This window comes from Cyanistes caeruleus, chromosome 26 (assembly GCF_971803275.1).
Source record: "Cyanistes caeruleus chromosome 26, bCyaCae1.hap1.1, whole genome shotgun sequence".
NCBI lineage: Eukaryota > Metazoa > Chordata > Aves > Passeriformes > Paridae > Cyanistes > Cyanistes caeruleus.
In genome coordinates this window covers 1,745,582-1,761,321 of record NC_141726.1, presented here as the reverse complement: position 1 = coordinate 1,761,321, position 15,740 = coordinate 1,745,582, and the positions used below count along the sequence as shown (strand labels likewise).

The window sequence follows — 15,740 nt, the reverse complement described above, 5'->3', positions numbered from 1 at the left end:
ATTGTATACGTCCTTGTGAAATTAATTTTGTGTTTTCAGGTAGTTTCATTCTGAAAAATCAGGGACCACAGTACTAAAGCTGCAGGAAACACTACTATGCAGATGTAAAGCCCTCTACTCTGCTTAGAGGAGGAACTGCAAACACACCTGTGCCAATGTCTAAACTGCAAGAGAAATGAGCTCTGACACAGGCTTTGAAAAGTGTTTATTGATGATTATTAGATGGAATGATGGCGCAATAGTGCAAACCACTGTGCAATTGGGAGAACGCTCCCTTCCCAGCTTTCACGTTTACTTTATTATAGACGAGACATGGAATAAGGATTAAATACAAAATGGGTCAGTATGCTGCATTTACCACCCCCATTGGGCTTTGGACAGATTACTGTTTGCTCAGTGTATGTCAGTTCAGAGCTACATTGAAGTGGGGAATGGCTGCTTGTTCTGCCCAGCCCTGTGAGCTGGAACCAACAATCTTCTTCATTTGCACACACATCCTCAGTCTGAAAATCCTAGCACTTCACTCAGCCAGTTTCTGCACCTTGTGTTTCATAAAGAATCGAAAATAGCAAATGTTCACAAGCCACACATAATATTTACAAGAACACTACAAGTGAGCTTCAAGAGCACTTCTTCAGAATCAAGATTTCTGCTAACACTCTTCACTAATCTTGCTAGCTTGTAAACTTAGGTGCCCACTTCCTCATTTTTTAAGTTTTTTTCCCCCCTGGAAGCTTCTAAAACAATTGTGAGTGAGCAGCTAAACTTTTTATAGTTAGTGCTTGAGTCAGCATTGGAAGATTTATTTGTCCACCAGCAAGCGGCCAGCTAGTTTGTCTAAGGAGAAGATTCTAAGTCAAAGAACATTCTGTCCTCAAAGTGATGAATTTTGTGAAAAAACAACCCCAACCACACCCAAAAAAAGTAAACAACACCGTTATGAGTCTCAAGGCTAAAATGACCAGCATGTAGAGGTTCAAATTATCATCCATGCATACCCTCCTTGCCTCTCAAATCTGTGACAACATCCTTTTCTTCAAGAGAATCTAGAACCACAGCCACTTGGAGACAATAAAACCATGGGGCAGATACTGGAGACTTTAGAAACTGCTGGATTTACATAATGTGACTTGGTGGTGGGCTGTCTTTGAATGTTATTCTCATTCCAGTCCAACAAAGTTACCTACACTTACAAAATGTTGAAGTTGTGCGATTTGTCAAAAACAAGACATCTCCAATTATTGATCACACTTCAGCATACAGCTGGGACAGGGAATAACACATTACAGAAAGCAAAACCACAAGATTTTAGTTACATAAAACAATATAATTTGTATATAAACTGATAAATACTGTCTCCATGGTTCACTAATTCCAAATACTAGTTATCTGCACATTAGTTGCTAATATCTATTACTAGAAGTAGTTCCAACTTGTGCTCTCTCAGGGTGGTCAATTCATCTCCGAGACTAGTCAGCCTGTTTGCTCAGCCTGTATCTCAGTAGTGAGATTGGGTTCCATGGGAAGATTTCATGCTGCTTTCCAGATAATGAGTCCTATGATTATACAGACCACAGCAAGGCCAAGAATCAGGATACAGATCTTCTTACGGGATTTCTTCTAATAAGAGAAGGAAAAACAAAAGCCACTAATACCAGGAACACTTGAGGAAAAAGCAAGGCTACCATTCATGTTACTAACTTGGGTGAACAAGACTTGATACCCACAGTTATTTGAGAGAATTAACCAGTGTAGTCTGAACACTATTACATGTTCCTTAAAGTCCATGATTCTACTGATTAATGTTTTTAATTGTGGGAGTGCACTGGTCTAAGAGATGCAGTTAAGTCAAATGTGACAGGTTTTGCTTCTCTTAAGGAAAATACAAGCCTTGGAGAAAGCCAAACCTTTCTAGCTATTTACATTTTTCAGGTAATCCTAATCAAACTCCTAAAGAGTTCTCCAATACAATCTCCCCTTGGCCACTTGGGCTTGGTGTTGCATTTCTACAATTTAAATCTTCCATGTACAGTTACTGGACTTGGATTTTACAGCTTTGCTCACTTCATTCATCACAGGAAACTACAGTCCATCCATATAGACCAAGTATTTTTAACTTGGCATCTAAGATTTGAGGACAGTTATATATAACCACTTCTTTCTCCATCCAGAAAAAAAAACACATGCAAAACATGTCCAACAGCTCCCAAACTTAGATTTATAAATGCCTCAGAACTTTGGCAAGGAAGGCATGGAGAGAGAGAATACTACTGCATGCTGTCAGATGGTGAAAGCAACATTCCCACCCTTGCACTCAAGAGCATTGGAGTTTTATTGCCTTCCAGTACCTCCTGGAAGAGTCCATATTTATCTTGTGTGGGAGCCTGAAGTCCCAGCAGTAATGGGGTTGACTAAAGCAGAACCCTTACTCCTTCACAGAAACTGGACCTACAGGGATAAGGATGATGAAAGGAACCTACAAAAACCACCATACAGCAATGTGAGCCACTGCAAGAGATTTGATGGGACAAGGAGCACAGACTATGGGACAGAAACTCAGCAGCTGGACGGGAGTGTTGCAAATCCTGGTCACCAGAAGTTACCCAAGGCTGATTTTTGCATGTCAGTGTCTTGGCTGATATATTTACAAGTTAGATACAACATCAGAATTTGTTCTTGTCTCTTCTGCTAACTCCTAACAACAACAACAACAGGTTAACACTTAGGCTTCCAGAGTGTGAAGGGGCACACATTTACCTACTCTAAAGTAGAAGGTGAATTTCAATATCATGTTTTTGACTCAGGTGCTTTATATATTCCTTGCAGCAAATTCTCAATGAATGCCAGTTTGCATGAGCTGGTTTTAATAACTAGTCTGGTGTGCTGCAGTCCTCAGTGTCTTGCTCTGCCTGTTTCATTGCTCAACCATACACTGACAATCAAGCAAGCACACAGAATTTACCTGATAATAGGCAGCTCTCTGTAACTGCTCACTGGCTCTTTCCACATGGACTTCTGCACTTTCCACATTTGCCTCTATGCTATCTATGGAAGAAACAGGAGAATTCATTGAAAAAATATTTCAGAGCTTTAGTGTTTAAAAGTTATAGCCAGAAAGATAATACTTTTAATGCAAAATACTGAAAAAATTAATCCATGTAGGCAAAATATGTAACTGAGCCAAGAAAAAACTACTTATTTTCCAATGCACTTACCAATCATATCTCCTTGGTCATGAATCATCATGGCTAAATCCTTAAATATCTGATTGACATCCAAAATGTCTGCCTGAAGACAACAGTTGAACAAGTTACAACAAACACTGGGTACAATATTTTCTAATCCTCATTCTTAGTACCTCTTCTGACCATCACTCAAAGGGTCAGAATAGACACCAGCATTCACTGACTTGATGTTACCACCTGTGCAATTTGGGATTAACACAGGAGCCTACAATACTCCAGCTACTGAATATTTGTTTCATCACACCAGCAATTAGCATAGTATGGACACTGTAACTTGAGTTGCATGTGCCATATCTGAAGGATCACCCATCAACACTGAGGGAAAATAAACCTCCTTCAACAGGAGCAGGGAGATTATCTTGGCATCAATCCTCTTGGAACTCTATTCCTCCACCATCAGCTCTCCTCAGCCCATCCCTTTAATTAACACTGCATCCTTTAATTTATCTCCCAGTACTGTTAACTGTGCAGCATCAACTGGTCACCTCTAATTGCCTGATTGCAGTTTCTCTTTCTTTAATGAGTTCAAGGTCCTGTTCAGTTATTGCCACATCTTCTTCCTGAGACTGCATCTGATTCCAATCTTCACCACTGCAAAGAGAGGGAAAGTCAGTGTCTCTCTGACTGCAGGTACTTCCATGCTGCATTTTATGGCAAAGTAAGTTAAAGTTGAAGAGGTTCCTACAGAACAACCCCAAGGTTCTTGGCCCTGTCACTCTGTTCAAGGACAGTCACAAATTGGAACAGTTGAAAAAAGGGACAGATCAGGTAACATGAAGACACTGGAAGGCAGTTACAGGCATAGCACACTATTCTAGAATGTAACAGTTATCTACAGCATTGTAGAAGAAACCTGCCTATTTCAGTTCTGCTTTTTTAAAAAATACTTGTGCCTTCCTTGCTTCTTACCAACCCTCCAAAAGGGAGAAATCAGGGTGAAAGTTCTGATAGAGAGCAGCCTGCAAGGACATTAACAGAACAACACCTGAAAAGCATCTGGAGTCAAAGATTTTTGCCTATCTGGCATTTGGAGGTAAGACTAAAGTGTTTTAGTATTTTAATTAATTAGTCTAAAAGGAACTTTGAATTAAATTACACACAAAAAGGGATATTAAAACTCAAGTAACTCTGCATCCCAGTCTACCTCTCCTGATGAGCTGGTTCTTCACAACTGCTGCAGAAGTTACATCAGTTAGAGTGGAGCCAGCATCTGTAATACAAGGCCATCTCTATGTTCAGCTTAGAATGTTCTTCAAGGGCAACATCTCCATCTTTTCAACAGAGAAGTGTGCCATAAAACATTGTACCAGTCCAGTGCTTGGTACAACACTAAATAATAAGTTTTAAAGTCTTAAAAATGCCTAAAGAAATGAAAGCAAACTACATGAATAGGTCAGACACAGCTATTCCAGTAATTCAGCTCTGAGATGACCACAGGGTTTGCAGATCTCAAAAGTTTCTGACACATAGCACACAAGAACAGCTTTGAATGTGGAATAGGTGCTGTGTGCCATCATTTTCTATCTCTGGGTCCCACTGCCTTAGTGTGCAAGGCCTTCAAACCCATCCCAGCACCTACATAACTGAACACTTGGGGTTTCACCCCTGGCTCAGAGTGAAAGCCCAGGACTAACAAAAGGACACACACCAAGCAGCTGAGCAGATGAAGGGCAGTTTGCAGAGGGAGGATGAGACAGGTAAGCAACATCTCTTGATTCACCAAGTGAAAGGATTTACACAGACAGAGCCAAAAGATTCAGCCCAGTTGATACATTATTCACAGATACTTTTGGAGGGGCTCAGACTCTCTTTACCACACTGCAGAGTTGATGTAACGTTTTACAAAACCACACAGGCACAGTGTTACTGCAGAAGCAGTACAACTGACAGGTGACAGTAATGCTGTCTTGTGCACATTCCAGGATTAGTTTGCCAGTGCACAATATCCAGGACTTGTGAATTTTAGGCAGCCTCATCTGCTGTTCTGATGTAGCTCCAACTGGGCTGCTAGAGAACATCCAAACCCATGATATAAATATGCAGCTGTGCAAAGAGTCACAGAGAGTGAAATCCTGACTGATAATCTTGAGTTTACAGGCCAGAATACCAGGAGCTCCAGCTGCCACATCCTAAAGGCACTACTAGTCCCCTCAGGGTAGTAATCACACAATCTACACTTAAGGAGGATAAAATACTGTCATATGCAGTTTTTTACATGGTATATTACATGTGCTGTAGTAATTGCTTTTCATCTCTCTTTGCTTTGCATTCATCCAGCAGAGCCTGGCCCAAGTTACAGTAATATCACACCATAAAAACTTTAGTTATATGTAGTGAAAACTTCAAGAGTACAAGAAGTTATTACCTATCAAATGAAACAAGCTGTTCTTCTCTGAACCGCTCATCAGCCTGGAAGAGAGAAATGAGTCACTACTCTCACAGACTACCAGGAGCATGCACAAAATCATCAGCAGTATCTTGAAGACCGAGGCACATACTTGTCCAGAGAGTTCTTGGAGAATGCCACTGTCACTGCAGCTTTCAGATTTAACTCAGGTTATATAAAATTAGTTTTAGCTTCAACTTTATTAAATTTAAATTTTTTAAATTATTTTTATTATTTAAATTTTATTTTATTATTTGAATTTAAAATTTAAATTTTAGATTCAGATTGTCTCTGCAAATCAGAGGCAACTGAATGATCAAAAGTAGTCAGCCCATGTTTTTGGATTAGCTTTCCATGTTTGTAACCTCCTTTCCCAACATGAAGCAAAAAAATTTAGAGCATAATTCAATGGATAAATGTGGTCCCATGAAGAAATTAAGAATTCAGAACTATCAAAAAGCCCTGAGGCAAGAGAAGAGAAATACTTTCACTGGTCATTTTATTATGAATTCTTAGTAGCCACAGCGGTTTGTCAAAACTTAACAGTAAACATACACTGGAGATATTAGCAGGACAGAAATTATAAAAACAAACTGCAACACAGTGTGAGATCTGAGATGTAATTTAAGGTGTGGTTAACTTCCACCTAAAGTCTTAAATTTTATAGCATAGAGCTGTCATGAAGAGCAAAGCCTGCAATACTTTGCTATTCACTATGCTTTCACTCCCTATCTCATCTTCTGTAATATTTGCAACTACCAGGACTCTTTCCCTTCTCTACACTGAAGTGAGATTGCTTCCAACACCTGGAATGGAAAACTACAACACCAAGGCCTTGGCTTCACTCAGTAAGGTGTCAGTAGACAGGTACGAGGTTGGAAGGCAAGTACAAGATCTCTCAGAAGCCTCACAGTTCACTGTATCACTCCAAAATTCCCATAAATACTTACAGAGATACGGGAGCCAGCTCTCGCCCTTGCTACAGTTTCTTTTTCCTTCTCTGACACTCGCCTCTGTACTGCCTGGAAGTTATTTAAGGCCGTGGAGAAGTCATTCATTAATCGTTCCTTCTGAAGCCTCTGTTGGCGCTGAAGAATTGAAACACAAACAAGAGTTTAGGCATTCCCATAATTATAAAGTGACTGTCAGACTCAAAAAAACCACCATAACAACAACAATGAATGCTGGCATTCAGTGATCTTTTGGGTGCCAGTGGTCAGGGGGACTGGCTACAGCAAAAAGCCCACCATGTTTTAATTCCTTAAACCAATGCTCCATGCCTTGCCAACTTCAGAATGGTTTTGTGCAACAAGGTTCTTCAGTTTCCATCTAGTTCTAAAGTCAGAGGTGTACCATTACATTTATTCTAATCACATTCCAATAATTCAGCACATTTAACTACATACCTTTTGGTTACCTAGAATGCCTTTTCCCTCCATTCCTTTTAGCCAACCTCATAGTACTTAACCTTCTGACAAATACAGGAAGTCCCACACTTTCAGAACTAATGAAAACACTCATTGTCCAGTCTCCTAAGCTGTCTCTCCCAACCATGCCACACTACAAGCCTGTTATTAGATCAGATAACATCCTTAGTCCTGATAACCATTTCAGTTTATCTTTTCTCCAAATACTTCAGCTGCAATAATCCTTTTCATCCTCATTTTTCAGTGTCAATTTATTTAGCCTCCATAGGACATCTCCTTTGAGTGTTGTGACATTCTAGTTATGGGAAATAAGAAATTGTGGAAAAGCTTGTCCCAAGGACAACATCAGGTCAGTTCTGTTTTCAGATAGAGAGATTTGCAACAGCTGGCTCAAACTGTGAGATTTCCAGGACTGTAATCCTGCAATGATCTTGTACCAATTCAACAATTGTTACAAGGAAATAAATATTTTCAATTATTTTTTTTTCTATAATAAGCCTCTACAGCAGCCTCATAACACACTGAAGCTTCCATCTGAACCCTCTGGAAGCAACAGTCCTTCTGCCAGAGCAGATCCTCAGCATGCTGATTCCAGCTTCTGCAGATTATGACTGAATTTTCCCTGGGCTGCATTCAGTGACATGCACATGACAGGATTTTGTTCACCACAGAAGATTAACTGAAAAATATTTACTGAACAAACCAGCAAAGCACGGCCATGCTTCTAACTGGCATATAAACCTTAAATACAGAATTAGACCAAGACAACATCTGCTGACCCACATCCCCAGATCATCCTACAACAGCTCCCCAAAAGCAGGCAGTGGTGAATTGACACTAGCAGCAGAGGACTGTCCCTTCCCTTTCCCACAGGGAGCAGGAGCTACTATTTGGTAAGAGAAAATCATAATCTTTGCCTCATTGTATTTTGCTTTATTCAAATATAAGCAAAGTGAATCAGCTTTTCCCCCCCTCCACCACTAATAAATCACATGCAAGGGAAAGCTCTCTGGCATGTTCACATTTCATACTGATAGGCAGTCTGCTGTGATTTCTTATCCTAAAACACTACCTTTCACTGCCAGGCACTTTGTAAACATCATTTTTCAGAAATTTACTCAGAAAACCAGAATTGCATACTGAGTTCTCCCCAGACATTTAGGGCCTCTTATTTTTTCAAGTTTTATACCTATTTGTTCCTGGGAAACATGGTGACAGTGTCATATAAACAGCCAGGATGCAGCCAGCTGAATGAGTTTCTCTAGTTCACCATCATCCTTTATTGCAAAAGGCTGCTGTCTCTTCAGCTGTGCCAGTTCAGGCTTTGTGACATTGTGGTGTACCCTAGTTTCATGAAATGAGTGATCTAGAAATACATCCAGAAAGTTCTGCCTGCCTACCTGCTCAGAAGCAGAGAGGGGAAGTGGCAGAGACCCCAACTCCTTTAGGTATTCATTGGTCTCTTTGGCAAGGCGGTTTGCAGAGTGCTGCAGCTGTTGTCTGAAACAGAAGTTCAAAAGCAGTTACACAAAGAAATTCAAAAGTAGCTACACAAGGTGTACCTCAAAAGCAGCCACTGAGCATTTTAGCATCCAGAATAATGACTAAATGGAGGTTCTGAGATCACACAGCTTTACAATAGGTTTTTTTCAACCTAAAGGGTCAGAGATGTGCTTTGTTTTTTTAAAATCAACTTGACCCTGGACTACATTGAAAAGAAAAGATTCAGATAATTTAATTTCTTTGCTCCCTGCTCACTAGTATAATTCAATGGCTTAAAAAATATCTTTTTCTCCAATGGGATAAGAGAGAAACAACCTTATTAACCCTCTTTTAGGGTGAATTCTTCATGGTACCAATTAGTAACTAACTCTTCACTTGACCACCACTAACTCCATTGGTTAAACGTACATTTGATAAAAGTACAGGGACTCTGATATTAAATGCTTCATTTTTGTGAAAAACAGTGGTCAGAAAGAAGAACAATCCAACTTTTACTTCATGAATTGCAAGGCTTTCCCTTGAGCCATTCTATTTTCCAACAACATTGCAATATGAAGCTATTATTGTGAAAAATCTAATACTATTATATAAAACCCAGGAGGAAGAAATACTAAAGAATACTAAAACCAGAAGCAATTTCTTTTGGGTTCAGTGGGTATGAGATGCTTAAGTGAAAGTCATTTACTTGGCCCAATGGACACACAAATCAAGGCTCCATTATTGTATAGGCTGTCTATGTAAACTAAACAAAGCATCCAAGCATTTTGGGAAGTAGGTATGGCAGCTGACAATTTGTGGGGTGCTGCCACTCTCACCCCAAAGAGATTATGCAGTGACGTTAAATGGGAAGGCATTTGTTTGGTCACCAGTGATTAAATCTTTAATCTACTGATTAAATAGAGATTGAGTCAACTGAGCAGCTCAAGGAAACAAATCCCTTTTTCTCCCAAGTGGACTCTGTTCTCATCCTTCGACTGTGGTATGTGTATCTTCCACCACAAGTCATGAACTTACCCAAAAATCGCTATTATAAAAACCAGGTTAATTGTGCATTCAGAGATTTGAGGTACTGTGACAAGAAGAGAGAGTGCAAGAATGTAATTTCAAGTTTTCTTTGATAACCTCAGAAATTATTATTTCCATCACGTGCTATTTATGTTCCATGAGTTTGTAAAAGATGCACAGACACAGAGAGCCCCTGGAGAGTCTCTCCAGGGGTCAGTTTGAACTACACTTGTTTAAATGTCTTCTACATTCCCACTGGCACATTATTCTTCTGAAATTACATATGACATTTTGTCTGCCATATATGATTACTAATCTTTCTACTGCCTATATCCAGCTGTACTACAAGCTACTTTTTCACCAGTTATGGGGCTCCCTGACTGTTTTTCTTTACTGGTCATGTGAGCACCAAATACCTGGTATGGCATTCATTTCTTCTGAATCATGAGTGAAGCTAGTATGACTGCTCCTCAGAGGACAGCTAATGCTAATGCATGGCTGAGGTGGTACTACTACTTTTAAAAGGAACTAGAGAAAAGCTATATAGAAGAAAAATATAGAAAGAACTATTCCTACCTAGCAGTTTTGAATGGCTTCTCCAGAATCCTTCAGAAACGCCTTAATTTATCCAGTAAACTACTTAATGCAGCCAGTCATTCTGGGTTTGTAGGACTGAATTAAATTTATCTAATAAAGCACCTCCCCAAAGCAAGTAACCCACTATCCCTAAGAGCACAGACACAAATCAAAGAACATCTATACCAATGTTTGCTCATTTAATACTCACAAATTTTCCTGAAGTTTGCTGGAATCCTGCTTGGTTCCCAACTGGCTCATCAAATTCTTTATTTGAGCAGCTGAAGATAAAGAGATGACAAGTCAGTAAGACAAATTCAAACTTATTTTATTCCTTCTTGAATGTATTCTTTTAGCTTTCCCCAAAAGAAAGCTAAAAGCTAAATTTATTTCAATATCTGACTTAGTAAGGCAACACTTCCATTCTTTGTTTTAAATATATACAAGTATCTTATGGGTGGATGCCATGAGGATGGGGCCAGACTCTTCTCACTGGTGCCCAGAGACAGAACACAGGACAACAACCACAATTGAAACACAGGTAGTTCCATCTAAATATGATGAAAAATTTATTTGCTGAAAGGGTGACAAAGCTCTGGAACAGGCTGCCCACAGAAGCTGTGGAGTCTCCTTCCCTGGAGATATTAAAACCCTGCCTGGATGCCATCCTGCACAGCCTGCTCAGGATTAGCAGGGGCTGGACCAGATGAACTCCAGAGGTCCCTTCCAAACCAAACAGTTCTGGGATTATGTGAAATGCAAAGTGTATTTTGAACATCCCCACCTAGACCTCATCCAGCCAATAAACTAATTTTCAGACAAGAAAGTGATAGTGAGGCATAGATACCCTGAAAAGAAATCAGTGGAGCTAAGAGCTTGTGCACTCCTTTTCCTCAGCCTTTTTAGATCAATTAACAGAGCTGCTTTTACCAGTATTTTAGATTACCACTGCTGCAGAAAAACTTCATTATGCTCTGTTGTCACTTTTACATTATTTTTAAGTTACTTAAGTTATTAGTGCTCTGCTAAAAAAAAATAAAAAGAAAATGCCAAGCATTGCTATTAATTATAATATAATTATTATAAGGGTTTCAAAACCCCCTGACCCCAGACCTGAATTTTTCTACTCATGACAGTCCAAACCTTTCACAGTATTGGCAGAATCTTTCAGGAACAGCATATAGCAACGTGCACTTCACAGTTTGCCTTTGTCAATTTGAAATCATGTTGTAATGTAGAGAGATATTTTAGACCTTGTTCTCTCTTATCTCTGATATTTTCCCCCTATTTTCTTTGTGTAGGCACTCATGATCATAAAATCACACAATGAATCACATCAAATCATTAACCTACCTGAAAAGCAAGTACATTTTCCCTCCCCACTCCCTCTACCTTAGAATTCTTTTCTGAGAGATCAAGAAGCTGATCCACTTTATTCTGCAGCAGCAGAGTTTTTATCATTACTGAAGTGCTGGGCTCAGCACTTACAACAGCAGCACAAAGATTTATTGTTCCAAATCAATTGTGAAATCTATGCTATCACATCATGCAGTGAGAGGCAAGACCAAGGAGGATCACCTTAATACAGTTCCACAGACAACTGAATTGAGCTGAATTATCCCAAGGGTTTAACAAGAGCTTCTTCCAATTCAGAGACACCCTCCTGTGTAACTTCTGCTTTCAGCCTGGAGCCTCTGCAGTTGATTAAATGTACTGCTGGAGAAGCATCAGATCCCTACAATGGCCACTTCTTTTAAAGGGATGTCCAATGGCTTATTATAAGGGCAGCTCAGCTAAAGCTGCAATATGAGTTAATCAGTAATTAGCCAGTAATTAGCTTTTACATCCACCAAGTGTACTCTCACCTAGAATTCCAGACTTCTATTAGGTTATACAGTGAGGAGTTGCTTGGCAGCTCCTCATGTACTGAGCTTGGCTTCCAGCAAGCAAGACTGCACATATTTCACAGCTCTGTCAGACACAGGAAGGTCAGAAAAACTCATAGTCAAGCTGGTGACAAACTGACAAGGACTGCACTCTGTGTGTGGATGCCGAGGACTTGGCAAACAGCATTTGTGCCATAATGTCCAGACATTCCGTGACTTATTTCTCTCTGCATGGGGAGATTCTTGCACAGTCCCATTTCCAGACCAGGCAATGTCTGTCCTGCCCTGAGCCAGGTTCAGCAGTTTGCTTTGCTTAGTGCATCTCAGCCAACAGCAACACACACAGTCTACACAAAATGAAAATAAGGTGTGTGGGAAAAGAAAGGAAGAGGCTGGAGCTCTTTATTATTTGGATAATGGGTATGCACCAACACAGAGAGCCCCTCAGTCAACAGCTTTTCATCTCCAAGCCCTTTTAATTTCAGGCTGTAGAGTCTCCCACATATTCATGATCTGACAGCTAAGATTTCTTGAAACATTTCAATCTCTCCTCTAGCATTGCTGCTACATTACCTGAGCAAACAACAGTTTTGCCAGCTCAGGCCACTGGTTTTCTGTACATTTTGTGTGAAATGCTCACTCCACAGAGAATCCCCAAAGAAGTGAATAATACTCAGCTGTTTGGCTGCTCTTTTCCTTATAGGGAAAGAAATGAAGACAGCCTGAAGGCTTCAATATATCTTTTTCTCTTAGGCTTGAATGGAAAGCTTTTATATACTGTGTAATAATGTTAGCTAGTATAACATTAAGTCAGATGTTCTGTGTGTTTCCACCCACCTTGCTAAAACTGTAAAGGCTATTTGTTTAACTTGAGATAGGCAGAGCATAGAGATAGGATGGCTGCAGGTCATGAGACAGCAAAAGCCCAGCCTATGAGCGAGAGAAGATGAGCTGCTTAGAACACGAGGCTCAAAGCAATCCCAAGGAAGGAAGAAAGGAGTGTAAAGATAAAAAATAAAAGGGGGAAAAAGGGAAGAAACCTCAACAAGCCATGGTATTTGGCAAACTTTGAAGCAATTCAGCAATGCCAACATCAAGGAGAAATGAACATGACTGAGCAAAGCATTTTCAGCAACATAAATAGCTTTGTATCATCGGAGAAATCACCAGCTTTCTGAGGAACCAACACGTTCAACTTATCTTGCCCTTAAAAACTCACATGGCCACTTGAATAATTAATGTCTTTTTTAGCAAAGGCCGTATCCTTAGGAAGGATTGTATCAGGGACTCTCTCCTGGACTGCTTTAACGAGCAGCATTCCAGCGATCAGTACTGAGATTTTTACGATTATCATACAACACCGATAACTTCCTCTAACGACAAGCAAGAAAGCGCAACACTGTGTCCTTAGGGACATCCTGCCGGGAAGCAGGACACCGCCAGCCCAGCGAGGGGGAAAGCCGCACCTTCTCATCCCCATTCGAGATCGCTGGGACAGCAGCTGCTCCCGAGCGCGGTGACACCGCGGGCTGTGCTGCCCCCGGAGCCCCTCACTGAGGGCACCCGATGAGGAGCCCGTGCCGCGGGGGAAGGGGAGCTCGGTGACAGGGACAGACACCGAGAGCGCCCGCAGCGTTCACCCCGCCCTGCAGCCGGGCTGGGCACCACCGGGCCCGGACAGCCCCGCCCGGCACCGCTCCGGGGCCGCTCTGCCCACCCCGGCTCCCGCCGCACCCTCACGCTCCCGGCCCCGGAGCGCTGCCGGGCCGGGCCGCCCCGTCCCTCCCCGGCCGCGCACTCACTGTACTGCGCGATGCGCTGCACGTTGCCGCTGCATGTCTGGATGATGCCGCCGAAGTCCCGGGGCGGCGGCGGCGCCCCGGGGCCGCGCGGGTCCAGCGGCCCGTACGACATGGCCGGGCCGGAGCGAGCGCGGGCCCCGCTGACAGCGCCCGCCCGCCCCGCGCCTGCGCGCCCGCCGCGCCTGCGTGAGGGGCGGGCGGGGAGCGCGGGCAGGCGCGGCCGCTGTGAGGGGACGGAGCCGCGGGGAGAGGAACCGCGGAGTTATCTGCTGTGGGAGTACACCTGGAACATCATCCAGCCCCACTGTCCGCCCAGCACTGCCGCTGGAGCCCCTAAAGCACTAAAACATCACTGAGCGCTGCCTCTGGAACCCCATAAGCACTAAAACATCACCCAGCTCTGCCTCTGGAACCCCTAAATCACTAAAACATCGCTCAGCACTGCCGCTGGAACCCCTAAAGCACTAAAACATCACTGAGCGCTGCCTCTGGAACCCCTAAATCATTAAAACATCACTGAGCGCTGCCTCTGGAACCCCTAAATCACTAAAACATCGCTCAGCGCTGCCTCTGGAACCCCTAAAGCACTAAAACATCGCCCAGCTCTGCCTCTGGAACCACTAAAGCACTAAAACATCGCTCAGCTCTGCCTCTGGAACCCCTAAATCACTAAAACATCACCCAGTTCTGCCTTTGGAACCCTTAAATCACTAAAACATTGCCCAGCACCAGATCCCGGCGCCTCTTCCAGCACCTCCAGGGGTGGTGACTCCACCACCTCCCTGGGCAGCCCCTCGTTATAAGTGCATATTATATTATATTATTGGCTTTTCGCAAATATTATAATGAATGTTAGATGTATAAGGTTAGAAAATTTTGTTGTACTAATATATCTTTTATTTCTGTTATTGATGAAATTTAGAAATAGTGGTATAATGCATATATGTTAGGCTATAATATGATATTAAAGCACAAACTGCTTTTTGTTTATATAACCCAGAGACTGAAAAGATAGTCAGAGACCCCCCCTCCAAGAGAAGGATTTATTGCATCCTTTTCGGGGAATATAAAACCCAGTGGCACCAAGAAGATTGATCTATTGGGAAGGGGGCAAGGTGAAAACTAAACAAAGGACCATCAAAAAATTTAAGAAGAATATATGAATATGTATGAGAATTTATGGATATGTAGTAGGATTCTGTTTTTAAGGGACAATCCTTTGTTAGTAAGGTGTGCTCTTGGCTGAATGCAGAGACACATAGCTGTATCTGTATACTTTATTTTTATCTCCTAATTGTCTTTCTATTAAACTTTAGAATTCTATAAAAATATGTGAAACTCGTTTTTCACACCCTTGACAGAACATTTTTTCTAATATCTCATCTGAATCTCCACTGTCTCAGCTAAAGGCCGATTCCTCCTGCCCTCTTGCTGTGGGCACAGAAGAGACCAGCACCCACCTCACTACAACCTCTTCTTGGGGAGTTGTAGAGAGCGATGTGATCCCCCCTGAGCCTCCTCGAGACTAAACAAACCCAGTTCTTCATGAGACATGTTTTTCTAGAGCTTTTCACAAGCCTTGCTGCCCTTCTCTGGACACCTAAATGTGCTTTTTGAAGTGAGGGGCCCAGAACTGAGTGCAATACTTGCAAGTGTGGCCTTGCAAATCAAGGTCAAAGAAATTTAAGAGAAGATCCCTTTCTGCTCCCTGCTGCAGGGTTTGTGGTATTTTTAAGGAAAGTACATCCAATTTTTGAATAAAAAAGCTGGGGTCATGCCCTGTAAGAAGTCAGCATATGTGTGCATAAAGTAAGAGTGTAAATGTTTCTTTGAGAAATGCTTAGTACAACAAAAAATTTCTAATTTCAGAAGTTTTCCAAAACAGGTCAAAATGATGCTAAATATGGAGC

General features: G+C 41.7%; 1 protein-coding gene across 1 annotated transcript; it reads right to left on the bottom strand.

Annotated features, from left to right (window-relative positions):
• Positions 1-188: 188 nt before the first annotated feature.
• On the bottom strand, positions 189-13,999 carry STX12 (syntaxin 12). Its single transcript, XM_086863417.1, has 9 exons — positions 13,831-13,999; positions 10,354-10,423; positions 8,459-8,558; positions 6,582-6,719; positions 5,611-5,654; positions 3,731-3,836; positions 3,216-3,288; positions 2,963-3,045; positions 189-1,620 (listed from the first exon to the last, which is right to left on the bottom strand). The coding sequence occupies exons 1-9, from the start codon at positions 13,940-13,942 to the stop codon at positions 1,531-1,533; spliced, it is 816 nt and encodes a 271-aa protein (XP_086719543.1). The 5' UTR covers positions 13,943-13,999; the 3' UTR covers positions 189-1,530.
• Positions 14,000-15,740: the final 1,741 nt, after the last annotated feature.